This window comes from Chlamydotis macqueenii, chromosome 7 (assembly GCF_036417535.1).
Source record: "Chlamydotis macqueenii isolate bChlMac1 chromosome 7, bChlMac1.mat, whole genome shotgun sequence".
Taxonomy (NCBI): domain Eukaryota; kingdom Metazoa; phylum Chordata; class Aves; order Otidiformes; family Otididae; genus Chlamydotis; species Chlamydotis macqueenii.
Window position 1 is genome coordinate 25297959 of NC_141562.1, and position 17921 is coordinate 25315879.

General features: G+C 44.1%; 1 protein-coding gene across 6 annotated transcripts in view; it reads right to left on the minus strand.

The window, feature by feature from the left end:
* Window positions 1-2022: 2022 nt before the first annotated feature.
* Window positions 2023-17921, minus strand: part of BTRC (beta-transducin repeat containing E3 ubiquitin protein ligase) — a 121952-nt gene continuing 106053 nt past the window's right edge. For all 6 annotated transcript variants that reach the window (XM_086752819.1, XM_086752818.1, XM_086752814.1 and 3 more), the window contains 5 exons: window positions 17440-17558; window positions 13201-13311; window positions 12530-12608; window positions 8958-9151; window positions 2023-7948 (listed from right to left, as the gene is read on the minus strand). In XM_086752819.1, the coding sequence (XP_086608945.1) occupies window positions 8990-9151; window positions 12530-12608; window positions 13201-13311; window positions 17440-17558 (471 nt within the window). In that variant the 3' untranslated portion in view covers window positions 2023-7948; window positions 8958-8989. The remainder of the gene's footprint in view (window positions 7949-8957; window positions 9152-12529; window positions 12609-13200; window positions 13312-17439; window positions 17559-17921) is intronic.

Below are 17921 nucleotides of genomic sequence, written 5' to 3' on the forward strand. Positions count from 1 at the left end.
CATCAGGCCCTCAAGCCCAGCAGTGGCATCTTATTCCCACCAAACACTGAACCATTTCCACACCCTCCTGGGTGCTGACAGGTCTGCCACGGCATGGGGGGAGCTCTGCCGCTTTTGACAAACGGAGCCAGGATGCTGCTGGAGCCCCAGCGCAGCCCATACCCCAGGGACTGCCGGGCCAGCTCGCCCACTGAATCAACAGCAGCACCAGAGCACGGCTGTCCGCTCAGGGCTTCTCTTTCCCTGGCCACGCTGCCTCCTCTGCTGAGAGCTCTCCACCCCAACCTGGTTCAAATCGACGCAGCACCACTCAACCGCAGAATTCATCCTAAATATTTTTTGTAAGAGTGACATTAATTCTAGACTGAGCAGGTCTAAACTGGGCATTTTTCTCCTTTCTCAAACCTTACTACACTCTTGAAAGCATGTATATAATTTAATAAAAAAGCCCCAACAGAAGATTTCATTTTAAAGCTGCAGGTTGATCCAATGCTGTTAATTTGAAGCTATGGTAAACATTACTTTCCTCCTTCATTTGAAGTGGAAATAAGGCACACATTTTTAAACAGAAAGGGTAATTAATCACTGAATCGATTTAAGATAAGCTGTCTGGTGTTCATTCTTTTCCAGTGGAAATTTACAACTGAGATTGCTTCTCTTTCTCAAAGACCCTGGTTAGTACCCGAGATTTTGAATGCCATGCCAGAATTCCTGGCAGAAGTTTTCCAGCCCGTGCCCTGCAGCACCGCACTGTCCTGGTCCTAGAAATCTGGAATAAATACTCTGATCCTCAGCCTTAAACATCAAGAAGGGGAAGGACTAGCTAAGGAATGGCTAGAAATAGCCCTCAAGGAGCTCCTCCTCATAGGACTGGGTTGCATTCATGTTGTTTGGGTGCGCACAGAGACCCAGGACCGAGTACGAACGGTAAGGGGTCTCATTTGTGTGTGCTGGCAGCCCCATGTTGTTCAAGTCAAGCTGCATCCTGCATTACAGACTGATCCCAAACGGTGGATGAAGCCTGTCACTGCAATTCCCTTTCCAAATCTATTATCAGACGGGAGGAAAGAGCAGGGAAGGAACAGAAAAGGTTAAAGTGCTATAAATATCTGTATACAGAAAACCCCCAACTCTTGCCAAACAAAGCACGCGGCTGCTGGGAACCCTGTCACAAGGAGAGATGGGGATTGGAAGTGATGGGAGCCCTGCTCCCACCACTTCAGAAAAGCAGGAGCCATCACAATCTCCAGTCCCCCGCTGTCTCCCAAGAATGGAGCCAGCGGGGAGAGAGACGGCAGGAGCGCAGGGTTTGTTTGTTTTCTGACCACCCCAGGAGTCAGGATCTTAAAACTGCGGTGGCCTTTGTTTTAAAAGGGGCTGTTAAGTAAAATGGAAAGATGCAAGGCTGCTATCTGAGGAGGGTTTTTAAGAGAAAGGTATTCTGAGGGCAAGGGTGCTTGCGTTAAAATTTGGGCGAGCCGTAAGCATGACAGCCTCCTCAGCCATGGAGCTACGTGGTGGTGCTGCGATATGTCAATTACTCACTCATTATTGAACAGCAGGATTCTGATTAGCTTATAAAACAAATTTGTGCTTCTCCTACCAGGATCTTGCACCAGTACCCAGAAAAACACAAGTCTTTATAGCTTCTCCCCCTCCACTTTTTTAATAGGCAGGATGGCTCCAGCTCTCCTGCGTCACTCACATCCGTTCTCTGGCTTACAGGGCGGACTCATTTGCCCCAACCAAGGGCCATCAGCTATGAATGGAGAGTTTCTTAATTAAAAAGTATGCTGTGGTTTTAGGAATAAGTGTTTTTTCTGACTGCCAGAGCAGTCTTTTATGCTGCATTCATCAACAAGCGGCAGCTCTCAGGTGGGACTGGCTACCAGACTCCGGTGCATCACGTGAAGCTGCACGTCACGTACGGTGCGTGTGTAGCAGAAGTGTGACTCATGTACCCGGGGCTCGAGGCTCTGTATTTTGACAGTGTCCTTCACCCCAAAAGGAAAACAGGAGAGATTCACAGCTTAATCTTTGTATTTGTATTTAAGTTATTTTCTGAACAGTTAAAAAAAAAAAAAAAACAAACCAAAAAAACCACACTGTTACCATGATCCTAGCTCAAGTGAACATTAGTACATTAACTACACATCACCGTAACATAATCACAAAATTCAAAGCACTCATTACTTAAGAATCCAGATAACAAATATAGCAAACAGAAAACTCTGGAGAAACCATGTTCTTTCTCATCTCTCCCACTTCTACACCCATCTCAGCCTGAGCAGGCAGGAGTGACGCAGCACAGGCTGGCCTGGCAGGCAGCTCTCCTAAACGTAGTGATGTAAAGGGACTGGGAGAAACAGGATCTGTTACACTTCGCTGAGGTCCGCACTGCTTTTCTGCCATGCTAAAACTGTGGCTAGGCTGAGCCCTGCAGTGTCTCGCATAATAAAGACAAAGTAGCTGAAAGCAAAGTTTTACACTCAAAAGCAGCTCCAGATTCTCAGGTGGAATTGCCCCCAAATTCTCACAGCCAGCTCCTTGTAAACGCCACTGCAAACAGCCCAGGACAGGCCGGCCCGCCCTCCTCCTGTACGTGGAGCTTTGCTCGGACATAAACCAGCGCTCCAGCGCCAGCAGATTAAAACACTTTGCCTGGAGAGGCCACAAATCGTTACTCATCACACAGGTACGAGTAGAGCTGCTCTGTGATGAAGAGTGGTATTTCATTATGATTTTCTGGCCACAGCTGCACTGGGTTTCCTGCTTGAGCAGAAATCAGGATCTCTTTTAGGGCGACAGGCTATTAACAAACTGGACCTATTTAGGAGCTGGCTACAGTATCTCAGGGGCTTGTTGTACATCCATGCACATCAGCCTTCCTATGATTTTGAGAGTATCAGCTTAACATCACTCAGGATTAACCAGCACTGCCAGCTCCCACAGGACATCCACTGGACAACACATGTGGAAGCCCAGTGGTCTTGGGGAACAAGCACAAAGTCACAGGAAAACTTTTCTGACATGACAAAGGACAATTTATTCTGGCAGTGTGCCAAGGCTCACCCTGGGAGAGATGCTTAGGGAATTTGCTTCCTTGGCTACACCTCATTAAAAAAAAAAAAAAAAATGGGATGAGGAGGAAAGGAGAGGAAGTCAAATGCTCAGCCTCAGCAGGCAGCTGTTCCTCTCAACCCACTGCTGGGGCTGTAGAGAGGGAATGCACTCAAGGGACCTGTTGCTTTTCTAAGTCTCTGAATTTAAAGTGGGGACAGAAAGAGTGCAGCCCCCTCATGACAATTGGTCCCGTGGGGATTTGCCAGCAGGAGGATGGAGGGATTTCATATGGAGACCTCCTCTGGGGACAGCTGGGTCACCTGGTGTTCCCCGCTCCTTCTGGGAAGCTGCTGCTTATTGCTTTGGGAGGAACAACAGTAGGGCAAGGCTCAGCATGTCAGATGCATCATGCATGCCACTTGGAGACCCTGACAAAGTTCTTTTTCCTCTTGGCAAGTGCAGTTCAGGTCATCCCTTTCTCCTCATGCCCCCATTGCAACCTAAAATGGGCATCAACTAACAAGTTCAACAGTTGGAGTCCTTACTCGATTACCTCCTGATGATTCCTGATGCTCTCATAGAAAACCTCTACTGTTCTGAGTCAACCACACAAGCCAAGAGATCTATTATCAGCATTGTCCCCACTTCTGCAGAGATCCATCTCCATCCCTGCACTCCCTCCTAGCTTTCAACCACTTGAGTTGTCTCCTCCTTTTCCTCCCACAATTAAGAGCAAGCCTGCAGTAGGAAGGCTGGCTGCTCCTTCTTGCCTGCTTCTCCAGCTAGGAAGAGCTGCTAGTATTTGTGATTTATCAATCATAAATATTCCCCCCCAAGCGAATTTAGGAATCACCACCCACGAAAGGCAGATCTAAAATGGTGTTAAAGGAAGCTAACAAAGTTCGGCAAAGAGCCAATCTGGAGATGTGCTTCCCACTGGAGCCAGGATGCCAAAAAACTCAGAACCAAGCCTGGAGCTCTGCTCAGACTGAGAAAGGAACATGTGGCAGGGGCAGAAAACACATACCTGGGAGTGGAGAAATGCACATGATACTCTCCAGCTTTTTCAGTGCTCAAAAAAAATTAAGAAAAAGAAAAAAGGATCCTTTGGAGCAGGAGCAGGTGGCGGGTAGGTAGAGCACGGTGGTCCAAGTCAGCCTCCAGTTTAGAAACAAATGTAAAGCATTTCAATGTTTCCGATGACCATATTCTCAACTTGTCACCTGAATCCTTCCGTTCCAACAGTGGATGTTTCTCTCCCTGACTGTTAACGGGGAGCACAGGGAGCTGCTCCAGAGGAAACAGTTGCAGAAGTTTTCTCGCTGCACATTCCTTCATGCCATTTTCTATTTGCATATTTTAAAGCAAGCAGTATTCCTCTGAGGATGAGAAATATTTGCAGCAAAACTGTGCCCTATTGCAAAGGAGTCACAAGCAGGAGACAGCACGGCCATAATGGATTGTCCTGCTCTGAATGTCCAACACCTCTGGTACCTTCCATCCCACAGTCCAAGGGGGAAGGCTAGTGTGAGCTTCCTACCTGTGGGAGAAGTGCCAATCTCTACGCAGCAGAGGTATTTCATTTGATGTGCAACACTTAAAGCCCCCAGACACTTCAGTCCCTTTTTATCTCCTTTCAGCAGGCACAATCTAGTTCTTTTCATTATAAACTCTGCAATTACTCTAACCTGGCTGAGGGTTTATCCATCCAGTTCATGCCAAAACTTCTCTCTCACACGCCCTTGCACACTCACACACATGCACACATATCCTACCGAGGTGGGGGGAAGTTTGAAAAAGCAACTTTCTTCTGACATTGGGAGCTCTACTTACCAGATTGCTGCTCCCTGGGTGCACAACAAACACCACCTAATGTCAGGCTGTGGCAGTTTCAAGTTCAAGTGAGATCAGTTAGCTTCAGTTTCCTTCTCAGCTATCAGAAAATTTGTACAGCCTGGGGAGTGGGGTAGCAATCCTCACCCTTTTGCAGTTCTGTACGAAGTACCCAGACACAGTCCCTTCTTGAGGGTAAGACACTGTTCTTACCGTGTGCCAGAAATGGACTTCAGCTGTTGCTCACTAATTGTACCTTAAACAGCTCTATACAGCAGAGTTCAAACTACGGTACCACTGAAAGACCCAACAGCGCTCAGAAGTTATAGAATAGCAGCATGGAGCAGTAGGGCTATGACAACCGAGGACAATCTGCAATGGTGTTGTCTCTGTGTTTGGCCAGCCAGTCTTCCAGTTCTTCCAAATTCTCTCAACCAGCAAAATAAAATGCACCCTTGTAGGTATTGCCCACAAAGATGCAATTAAAATATTAGTAACTTCTGCAGCCTTCAGAGGCTGGAGTAACAGATAACGCAAAAGACAGAGGATGACCAAACTGAGGAAAATAACTATTAAATCTGCAGCCAAGGTCATATAAACCCCTGCTGATATGCAACCGTGCTGCAGACCTTATAATAACTGAACTTAGAGGAACAGTGTTCAAATAACATTAAGGATAAGACTCAAAACTTCAACTCAGCAAAGGCTGGGACGTAAACTTTGATTCTCTCTGCTTCCTTGCCACTTTGGCTTTAGGACTGCAGTGTATGCCTGATTCGTAGAACTGCCTGAAATCCAAAACGGCCTCCCTAGACTTAAAAGTAGTGCCAAAATTAGTTGTGGATGAACTTCCCATTGTGACTCAGAACTTCCATGACTCTGCAGAGTTAAGTCATGCTGTCAGTGTTACCTGAACAGAGCTGAGTTGTTAACCTGTTTGACTCCTTTAAAGTAATAGTTCAAACAGACAACAGGAGTGTCAGCACACGCTCCGAGACGCTCTTCAGAAATGATGTAGTCCCTAGGCTCACTGAAAATACAGAGCTGAGTGTTCAACACTGCTGCCCACATGCTTCAGGAACTGCACTACGTACTCCCCAAGTATTAGCTTTCCCTTCGTCCATAACTCTATCGCCTTCTCATCTGTCTTAGCTGTTACCAAAATGATTTAAGCCCTTTGGACTGCTCTTTGGGGACTCTTGGCCCAGCTCCTTGCAAAATTTCATTGGTGGAAAAAGTGCATCTCAAGCAATTAGAAACAACGCAACTGCTTCCCCAGCAAAGTGAAGTTGATGAGAATAGCTTAAAAAAAAATTCCCATCTGCCAAGTTTCAAGTTTAGATGGTTTTAACAAAGCCTGTTTAAAACCCTTCCAGCCCAGAGACAAAGTGCCTCACTTCCAACTGGGGGACTAGAGCAACTCCTCACTAAGGCAGTTGGGGTTACTTAAGACCTACAGCAGAAGATCTGGGCCCACACCTGGAATGGCCAGGGACTGCTTTACACAGTCTTTCCTGATCCAAATGCAGGCCCGCTGCAATTCCTTTCAGCTCTGTAAAAGCAGCTGTTTTCCCCGAGACCCCTCTGTCTAGTTCAGACACATGCAGAACTGTTTCTCATGTCCCTCCTCTTCAGGGCTATTTTTATCTTCTAAACAACAGTGATTTGCAAACGTCTCAGCTAGAAAGCAAAGATCCAGCTCAGCTAGCAGCAAAGGGACTCATCAGCCTGTGTCCCTAAACTGCAATGCAGCATGCATGTAGGTGAGAGAAGCACACCAAAGGCTCTCCCTCCGAAGGCTTTCTAGCAAGGCCAGCCCCAGAAATGCTGCAGAACTGGCCCAGAGCCACTGCCAGGTGTATGGACTGGACTCATGACCATACTCATTTTACCCACCTGCCATCACCAGGGGATTGTGCCCCACTGGTGCTCATGTGAGCAAAATCTTATTGTCATTGGCCAGAGTGTTCTAGGGTGGCTTGATCTCGACAGGTCCACAAGGCTTTTAGTAGCTCCCTCTTTCAGCACTCAGCTACAGCCTCTCTGAGGGGAGAAGGAACGGAAAGAAAGGAGCAATGTCCAGCTTTCCTCCTCACCCCAGCCTCAAACTTCTTCCAGTTTACCAAATGATTTGTAAACCACCAGCAACACACTATCTTCAGAGAGAACAGCAGGAGGAAGATGGTACAGACAATCCCTTTGCTAGTGAAATACCACCCTGGGCCAACGTTTCACCTGGAGCACGGGTGGACGGGGTCTCAGCCCCAGTCTATCATGCTCAGGATTTTGGCAGAAGAGAGTTTAACTTGTCATGGACTAGCATTCCCCAGCCAAGCAGATGTTAAGGGAGACTACAATACACATTCAGCTTCCAAAGGGTTAGTAGAGCAGGCAGGAGAGGAAAGAGATGGATTTGGCTCATAACAGTCAAATTTCAAGGGTCCTCTCTCCACAAAAAATAGGTCTGCAGTCAGAATAGCCAAAAGCTGCAGGGAAGTCGGGGAGGGGGCGTTTGGTCTGGCTGTTGTAAGTGTTTCTGTTGCTCTTTAGAGCTGAATGCTTTTTCAAAGGCCTAGCAATGGATATTGATTTCAGTCTGAGAGTAGCAGCCTCCGTCCCACCCACCCTCCCACCCACCTTGAAGTGACTCTCTCAGCGGAGTGCACTGTGGCTATAAGTCTTCTGCTTAACAGCAAAGCAACACATTCTGGTAACATCTTAAATATATTCATAGGACATCTGTGACTGTGTTTGGAGGGGAACCAAACAGGGTAAAAGGAAGAGGAGTGAACAGGAAGAGGGGGACAAGGGAGGAAAGGGATGGGAAGGTTTAAAAATGTTAACTGTTCATGAAAGATAAAAGTCATCTTCTGATATAGCAGCACTTTAGCAGTCAGCCGCGCTGAGTAGACCCTGTCTGAGATCAACCGCATGCCAACTTTGTTCCAGAAACAAGTCTGAGAGCCTCCCTCTTCAGCAAGTATTGGTTACGTGGATAATTCTTTTGTCCTGGCATTGGCAGATAATTTAAATACTGCAGCTTAAATGAGTCCTGGGAAAAAAAAAAACAGAACAAACCAAACAAACCCCATTCATACTAAAATTTTTAATGATTTAAAATAATATCTGATTGACCAGAGTGTTTGAGACAATCAAGATGTCTGATCTGAGAGCTCTGGAGCATGACTGCATTTTTACCAATCAAACAGGATACAGGATGTGCCTCATGACAGAGCATTTTCATGGGAAAATGTCACTGTGGAAATCCCCGTACAAAAGACTGTCAGCTCTTCTGCCATTTTTCTCAAGCTGCTAACAGAAATGGTGCATGCACCCACCAAAGTGGGCAATCATGCTATCCCACTCCACTCGCACACATCAAATCCACTCTACCACTGACCCAAATATATGAAACATTATGTCTTCCTCACACTGTGTTGGCCAAGACAAAAGGGTAAGGTGATGAGCAAACTAGCCAAGCTCTGACATAAACAATTTAACATCCATGCTGTGCTGGAGAGAATGAGGGCTAGGCCCTATCAGTCAATGATTTTGCACATTGATGCATCTCGATTTAATTTGCCTGGGCTTGTGTTTCAGTCTCCTCTCCCAGCCAAACTGTTCTCTTGAATCAGCTTGCTGCAGAGTGAGAAGAATGGTCACTTCCTCAGAGGAAGGGAATAAAGCTGACGCTTCTTGGCAAAACCCTCCTGCCTGGTGATAACTGCCCAGGGTCAGGCCATCTGCATCCCCTTGTTAGGCAGCAGCTGCTGTACTCGCTCTGCAGAAACCCTCTTCCTTCTGGACAGCAGTGAATAGCTGATTTAATTATTGATGATGATCGACAGAGGAGAAGTCCTTCAGGGGAACTCACATGTGCCACATGCCACAAATCCTAAAATAAAGTCCCTATTCTAAGGCATCAAAACCATTCCTGTCCTTTTACAGGGCACTGCGATTACTGTCCCGTCAAGATGAGAAATATTGATAGACCCAGGTAGTTATTCAAGCAGCATGCTCACACTACATCCAGTGTCTTTGATTTTTAATTTTTTTTTTACCTGTGCGAGTGTGAGGTACAGTGTAGTGTTATTTATCTTGAGATGTAGGTGTATGTTCTGGACGGGGAACGGGTGGATTCTGCTTGGGCAGCTGGGTCATTCAGAAAATCCCAGATGAGGATGGTGTCATCATGTGAGCTGCTGACGATCTGGAACTCATCAAACTGAAGTCGAAAGACTCTTCCAGAATGCTCCTAAATGTAAGTGGGAGACACAGCATATTACTTCACAAACTGCCTGGCACCTGGGATGGAGCAGGGAAGATGAACTTGGGCTTGGATTTTAGTGTTACATTCATTGCTCAGAAAACCCCAAGTGACACACTGTGCATCACCATCACACAGCGTAAATTAAGCCCTCTTTCAGTGAAAATGGTTTGCCAAATCCAAGTACTTGGCTCACGGGAAGCTTACATTACAGTTATCTCATTACTCCTTAAATCCCAACACTGGACACACACTGTGCAGAGCAAACCAAGCTCCTTCCACCACTCAATTCAGTCTGGCATGGCTGATAGGAGCACTGTCTTCCCTGTTCCATGGTGAAACTCCTTCCCGAAATCACAGCATTCCCAGATGCAGTAGGTTACAGGGGGAGAGATGAGAACTTTGCATTCAAGACTTGGCACCATTGCCACTGCTGAAGAGGAAAGAGCTTAATACAGGAGGACACTAAGGAGCCTGGTGTAAAGTCCAGTGGCACAGTAATAATTCCTCTTAAGCAGTTCTAAAAATATGAGCTAGAAAGGGCATTCTTTATAGGCAGTTTGCATTCTGCTCTGAGGCTGAGTGGAAATGGCATGACAATTTGGCAAGAGTTCAGACTGTAATTAACAGGAGGTAACGGCAAGATCCTGGATATCACAGAGCAAATCCACTAAGCTCTCCCTTTTGCATTGCCTATTTTTTCTTGGTGCTTACACTGCCTGCAGGAGTGAGCAGTGGCCTCCTTAGTCAGAAGGGAACAGAAACCACGCAAGTAGAGTGATGTCTACTTCTTCTATTAATACATATTTGTCTTTAGTACTCATATGTTGTAAGGGTCTAGGGTCAGGAAAAAAAACATGCTTTAGAATATTTTAGTACTGAAAATACAGGTTTCTCAAATATTTAGACAAAAGAGAATTGTTAGCTAGTAAACAGGAAGCCTCTGTCTTATTGCACAGCACTACAAAACAGCTCAGTTTGCAGAGCACAATAATTGCTTTAAAATGAAACTCTGCATTTTTAAATTAAAATTAACTGAAAATACACACACAAAAGTCAGATTCTATTTTTAAGAAAAATTTTTAAAAAGGTCCAGTCATTGGAACCTTTCTGGTCTTCTAACCATAAATCAAATTTGTCTTAAAAACACCTTATGGGTTTCTATCTTACACCTATTCCAAACAGAAATGTTTTTCCAGAGTCCACGTTACAACAGTTAAGTAAGTGAAGTGCTTGCTAAAAAACATCACTACAGCAGTGAGATTCACTGAGGGACTGCTCACAGAGACGCCGAGAGGGAGAGTGGTACTTCCAAAGCCTGTTCCCAAAACTCCCTTTTTTCTCCCAGTCACTGCAGGTTAAGTAAGGTTGCCCTAGAAGTTCCACACAGTACCTGCCCTTTGCTGTTGCAGTGGCAATAAGCCGACTGCACACCCTAAGCTGAGGCGACAGGGACCGGAACATCATAAGGAAAGCTGAACTGTGTGCTTATCCTGTGCCTGGAAAGCTTCTGTCAAATTCATGTGGCCGCTGTTCCAGCTAACGAAAGACAAAACTGGAAGGAATCTGGCATGCAGCGAGCATTTGTTATCTGTGCACTTTCCTCCTACTGTTTGAAAATTGAACACGAGCAGCAGGAGACTCACGATGCTCATTGTGCAGCCAGGTTTAATTTTGGAGGCCGAGGAAGAGGAAAAAAAAAACCCAAACCATGGGTAAGCAGATATAAGGACACCCTGTGGTCATAAACATGTAAAGTCCTAAAAGCACCACAACAGTCTCCTCTGCCCTACCTCTTCTGGCCCCCTCCATTGCTATCAAATGGGGATTTATCAGTATCCATGTGTTGAGATTCCTACAGTGTTTCCATCCCACCGCTTCTGATTTATAATACAATTAGCTGGAGCACTTTGGCTGTCCACTGCTGGAAAATGCAGAGGAAATCACACCAGTTAAATTAAGTCTACAGGTTACTGGGCACACATTTGTCTCAGGCTGGAGCAGGAACACAGCTAATACCAAGCTGAAGTCTCAGGCTATGTGTTCATGAGCACAGAGTTGTTCCATAGTTTGCAACTGGGTGGCTGATGACAAAGGGTTTTGCTGGATTTCAGCCATGAAACTATTTGCAGTTCTATTTGGCTAACAAGGTTTTTCAACATAGTACTTGCAGGCATCCGAGGCTCTCACAGACTCTTACTCTGCAGCTTATGGTCCAAAGACACGATTGGAAAAAGAGTTAGCATGGCTTAATGATCTACTGCCTGTCAGCTGAGTCACAGTAACCCTCACAGCCTGCACCAAATGTGAAGTAAAATACTGCAGCCTAATTTACAGTAACAGCAGCAATTCAGGTGGTCGACGAATGCACAGAAGGTCAGCTAGCACAGCTCAACTGGTTAGACACAACCACACTTTCAGATAATCAGACAGCCTTGGTATGATCTTGGTTTAGAGTACTGACTACATTCCACAGCAGGAAAAGGTCTAACAAATACCGACTTCAGCACTGCCCAGATGTTTCTTGTCCAAAAAATAAACAAATTTAGTACTTATTTTTCAATGAGAATTTGGTACTAGACTGAAATCTTCCTTTATCCCCAGGGCAAGTGCTGTCAGAGCAGCAACAGTGCGAGTTCCTTAGGGTGAATGGGATGGAGGAATGCTTCTAGGAACCACCGCATGGCCTTGGCTGTACTGGTGTTTTTCTCACAACCTTCCCATATCATTCTAAGACCAGTGCAGAGCCACTGTTAAGCATGACTGTGAATGCTGTTAATGCTCACAAAATGACATTTTAACCACACCATGATCAGACCTGCACCAAGTATCAATCAACAGCATGAAAGTAGCCATTCCTGTTTAAGGATGATGCAATTTCATTGTCCGTGCCAGTCCTTACCTTCTCTTCCCTTTAACACCCAAAAGCCAGTTAAAAGTAATCGCAAGGGTGTTTTTGTTCTTGTTCTTCAAATTTGGAATGTACTAGTTTTCTTTGAGAAATTTCCTATCAACAATTCAGACAACGTACTACTACATCATTAGGTAAATACAGGTTAACATAAACCCACTGGCACATTGATTCCAAGAAGGACAAGTTTCAAAAATGGATTTAGCTATTAACTTCAAATCACAGAACAAAACCGTTAAAAAAGTGACTGAAACATCCATAGGTTCTGATTTTTAATGCTTTATAGCTTGCAATATTAAAAAAAACAGTTGGATACCCAAAGAAACCAGAACCCTAGAAATGACTTCTAGATCTTGCAGTCTGGGGCTAAACTGACTTGAGTTTTCACGGCTCAAGACAGCCCTGAAGAAGCACACTTTTCTGCCCTCTCCACCAGCCCTACCAAAAGCTCTTACCACAAGGGTTCGCAAGCAGAGGGTCCCAGCTGGAGCACGGGGGTCCAAAGCAGCCACAAGATCCCATACTTTTATTTTCCTAGTAGTGAAAAAATAGACAAACACCACAGCTCTGTTAAAGAGAAAAGAGCAAGTGCTCACAGAAGTAAATCAACTGTTAGTACAGCTTAGCTAATACACCAGTTCAAGGAAAATTACAGCAATCCTTCTCCTCTTAAGACCCGGTTCTTGCACTTCCCCTTTGTAAAGCTTATAGAGCTTAATGGGAGGAAAAAAAAATACTGTCAACAAAGCAAACTACCTAAAAAGCAAATGGTAATAACTAAAAGAAACATGTGGGAGTGCAAACACTTAGTCTATAATGGCAAATGATCCTGAAGACATAACCACAGATGGGAAAGATTGTTCTTATCAGTGGTTCATCCAGAAGAGGTTTCAGGTTGTGTGGGTCAGATATTCTTACAAGCTAAAGAACAAATCACACTGACTTATTTCAAAACGTGAAAAAAGGCATACTTTGTAGCATGGTCCTGATTTACTGGCCATGAAAAGGTCCTCTTGGTATGACAGACAAGGAGTCTAGTATTTATAAAGAAGATACAGCAAAGTGGCGCATGAGACACTGAGACAGACAGGAAGATAGAAGGTATTGACTGCACTGACAGCCTCACCCATCATATGCCCCGCTGACTATCCTCTTGTTATCAAAGCGTATGCATCTCACCAACTCTTCATGGCCTTCCAGTACTCGTAAACATGCCCCACACTCTATATCCCACAGCCTAGAAGAGAGGAGGAAGAAACACTAAGAAGTTTTTTAATATCTGATCGCTGCAACAAAACATTTGGTCTTTGCTTGTAGTTAACGGGAACTTGGAAATAAAGATCATGATGAAGCAACAAAGAAGAAACAAACTACATTCATCACCTCTTTTCCTGCTGTTAAGCGGATGCATGCTTTTCAACATGACCCTGTTATGTTACAGTGTCACATGGGAAATGAGTCAGAGATCCAAAAATTTTAAGATCAGTTTTGTCCAGTCTTTGCTGCTGTAGTAACAGAGGACACCTCCCAGTTATATTCACAGTGTGCCTCACAACTTTATTTTACTGAAGCTGGTTTTTCATAAAATATCCTGCCTTGATTTTAAGACGTTAAGAGAGGGAGACTTACCAATCCCCTTGGCAGCTTGTCCCTTTCTGCATCCCTAAATGCCTATTTCTGATTTGGAGACTACCATCAGGCAAATCAAGACACCAATACAGTGGTGAAAGTTACAAGAATTAACAAGCCCTCTTTGTTTGCCATTTCTCCCACTGAAGGTATGTTTGCTCTGTAACCTAGGCACCTTATGCATAAGCTAAAATGGGCACTCAATGTTTATTGTTTTGTAATGCACTTTCTTCTTGCTCTCAAATAATTCCTGTGGCTCTCTGCTAACTTCTTCTAATAATCCAAGATTCTAAAAAAGTTCTGGCACAAAAATCAGTAGACACTATCCCAGTCAGAGACCCAACAATGCGTTATTCTCTCAACTGTAAGTATCCCAGAGTTCTGGGCTTTGTGGAAGATTTTTAGCATGGAGAATGAATTAAAATATATTAAATTTTACACATATACTACATTGAAAAATACTTAAGAAATGCTTGAACAGTTATGAAGTAAGTCTATTTGCTCTCCACACTTTTGTCAGCTCTTTGGCATGACTTCCAATTATCATGGATAAAGAAAGATTATTTGCCTACAAGAACTGAAATTCTTTGACATGTATTGTCTAGTTGCCTCTGGCTGAGACATGCTCTGCTCATACAGGAATCTTTTAATTGCAGATTCTGCTGCGGCCCCCTGACACACAGCTGAAAAAAAGCAGTCACAAATGTTCTTCAGTGCTCATTCAATTAGTGTTCAGACTCACATGAACTTCACAGTAGTGAGAAATATGGTGGTTCGTGGAATTTTTCTAGGTGACACATCTCAAAGCAGCACAGCTGCTGAGGGTCAGGTCACTTTTCCTTCAGAGACAGACAAAGAAAGAAATAAACTGTCCCCTACTCCTGAGGTCCCCCAGGGAATAATCCAGAAGCAGTGGATGTGTGCCCCAGGTTGGTGGACAATGATTGCAGGTGTCCTGCCAAAACAAGCTGCTTTCACTTCGGACAACAGAGGAATGAACAGAACTCTTTTGTCACTGTAGAACTGGGACAGGATTTGTCAATGTATAGGTTTGCCAAAGAGGAGTACAAGGTGATTATCAGATCCATGAAATTGATCTTTCAAGAATCTGTGAAGATCCCAATAGTTTTCACAAGAATACTAATACATTAGTGAAGGTCAGAGCAAGCAATTCCATGGCAAAGGTCAGCCAAAGGGACTCTAGCTGGTCCGAGAGCCTGTCAAGGACTGTAAAGAGGGTGGACAATGCCAGAAATGAACTGGTGCAGAAAGGTTTGAAGAGCAATCTTGTGCCAGGAACTTCCGTGCCATGTGTTTCCATTCCTTGCCATCAATCCTGAGATTGCCAGCAGCTCTGGGAGGCTGCATCACAGTAAGTCAGGCCTGTATTTTCAGGTTCCAGTTTGAGGTCTTACCTGAATCCATGTGGGGAATGGATCTTCATGTACAAAAGAGAATCTCCTAGCAGTCTCGATGCCAAGTGTACCTTCCAGATTTGATAACCTTCTCAAATTTCCACTTCTTTAAATAGTCAAAGGATCACATAGTAAAAGAACTACTCTTAGGGCTTGAGAACTAACTAAAAAAAATCACCACAAAGTGTACACAGAAAAAATCACTACCATTCTTCCTTCCTATAGCTTTGGGAAAACTTCTGGAAGTCTGCAATTATCTCAGACTTTATCTTGGCAGAGCTGGAAGATGTACAGAAGGCAGGTGAGCCTGAATTCCCATATCCTAAAGAGGATGTTGTCTAAACAGTCCAGTATCAGATCCCCATGTGTGCAAACAGTGGAGGTTGAATACACACATGTAAATCAAGCACTCATATAAATAATTAACCCAAGATGATGTAGTCTGATTCTATTTTCTTGCTCTAAATTATCTTTTCTTTTTTTTTTCCTTTTTTTTTTTTCCTATACCATGCTTGTCTGTATCAATTAATAACTTTGGCCCTAGAGACTAAGATACTGAAGTGATTGGATTAAACTTGATGAACCAGTTTCTATCAGATGGAAATCAGCACAATGATATTGATGCCTATGCAGCTGTGCCCTCTTACACTCGTGAAATTTCTGGCTTAAACCAAAACCTAAATAATTTTTATACATGGAGTCTCCCTACAGAAGAAATATTTATTTCTCAGCTACTTCACATGTCCTTATGTTTGCAGTTGCAAAACCAGAAATCAGAGAGTCATCTTTTGGAAAAAAGTTTCCCTGCAACTGAGGAACGATGAACTTCAAATTCTATATCTGGGAGCAGTCTCTAGTAAAGGGCAACACACAACATCTTGCATTTTACAGTGGATGAAAATCAAACATACAAAGCATCAAGCCGCCCACAAAGATGACTTAGTAACCTGCCCTTTCTTAATCACCCTTCCACTTGTGCCCTCTGCTAATGGCTAGGAGAAACGATGTGACCAGGTAAGTCTTGTGCCGTGCCCACACAGCTGCCAAACTTGACTTCCATTAAGACTCACTGCCAACATTCCTGAAATTCTATCACAATTTATCTGTCAACTAGGGATTTTATCCAATGTAAACATAAAACTAACTGTATTCCTCTTCAGCGTTATCACTATCTTGACATTTATTTTTATTAGCATTGCAAGTCGTATTTTAGATCCTTCCCTGACTGCTGTAATACTTAACTATTTCTTACTCTAGTTCTGAGACCAAGTTTCATAGTATTATTTTCTGTTTGAAGTGCAGTTTTCACCACGTATAAGTGGTGCTACTCTTACATAATGCCTGTAATACTTCTTCCCCGATGAAGAGACAGAAGTCCCAGCTCTCCTGGTCATGCTTTCAGACAGCCAGGTATTAAAATCTGGCACAATGACCTGGTGATGTCAACCAAAGGACCACTCTTTTCTACAGAATGCAAAGCAGGGAGAGGCAGTGTGTTGCAAGGAAAGTCCACAGGCAAACAGCAGCATGAACCACTTTCACTGACGAGAAATTATTACTGACATGCAAAGTGAAGGGGTTCTGCTTACACTACCCAGCTTTCAAGTTTTATCAGAAGGCAGATAATTATTTAAAGCAAAGACAGAGACAAAAGGGAGGTTGCTCTTACTCCTGTTTGCATGAAAGAGCCATTTCCCCAAGTCACGTACACTACTATGCAAGCTTGCTCTGTACACTCCGAGATTATGAGACATCCCTCTGCCAGCACCTGCAGCATGTAGGGAGAAACTCTAGCTCATGATACCAGAAGGAATTAAATCTCAGATTGCAAGCAGGGCAGCTGGAAAAGTGCAAAAGGCAGCAAACTGAAGTTCGTGCTCTAAACCAGCTGTTCCAAACTTAAGCAGGTGCCAAGTACCACAAGAAAAGTTTGGCGAGAGCCCAGGAGGGTTTCTGCAGAGGATTAAATGCCTCTTAATGCAAATCTGACCCCTTTAACTAGACACATCGCCCAATTAAAATATCACAAGAGGACATCAGAGAAAGTGGTACTTGCCAGCTCTTTCATACACCAAAACTGTTAGAGCAACACAACTTGTTGATTAGTATGGGACTCTTGAGATAGAGAGGATGAAAGACAACACAGTAAAACAGGCTTCTAATATCTCTTTCCAGTAGTTCCCAGTGTTCTACATCAAAGAAAGCATATTTCAAATACGACAAGGGTACAGAGCATTTCAGTTGCCTAACCCCTGCACATCCCAGGGAATCACAGACAACGTGCTCGCACAGAACTCTGCAGTGGGGAATGTGTCTCTCACCTGATAGTATTATCTGAAGAGCCGCTCACAACTAGCCTGTCTCTGTACTGCAGACATGCAATGCCTCGTTTGTGGCCATTTAAGGTGCGCACAAATTCGCAGGTACTAGTGTTCCATACCTGTGACAGGAGAGGGGGAGGGAACCACATAAAGACAAAATTATTACAAAAAGACTAACAAAAACTGGTATCTGTATAGTACAGAGGTGCATCCAGAATGTTCTTAATTGAAGATGCTCTCATTAAGACTGCGAAAATTACCTCTCCAATGACTTCTGACTACAGTCTGCAGCTGTTAGCAGCTTGGGTCACTGTACACAGAAGATTTTTGCCACACCATTTGAGAATTAGCTCCCAAAATCAGGGTTTAGCACTCTTGGGCTATGATTTAATCTACACAGGATCTCAATTTTCCTCAGTTTTAATACCGCAGAATACTGCAGATCAGAGTCACAGCAGTAATGCTTAAGTTACTCCTATCCA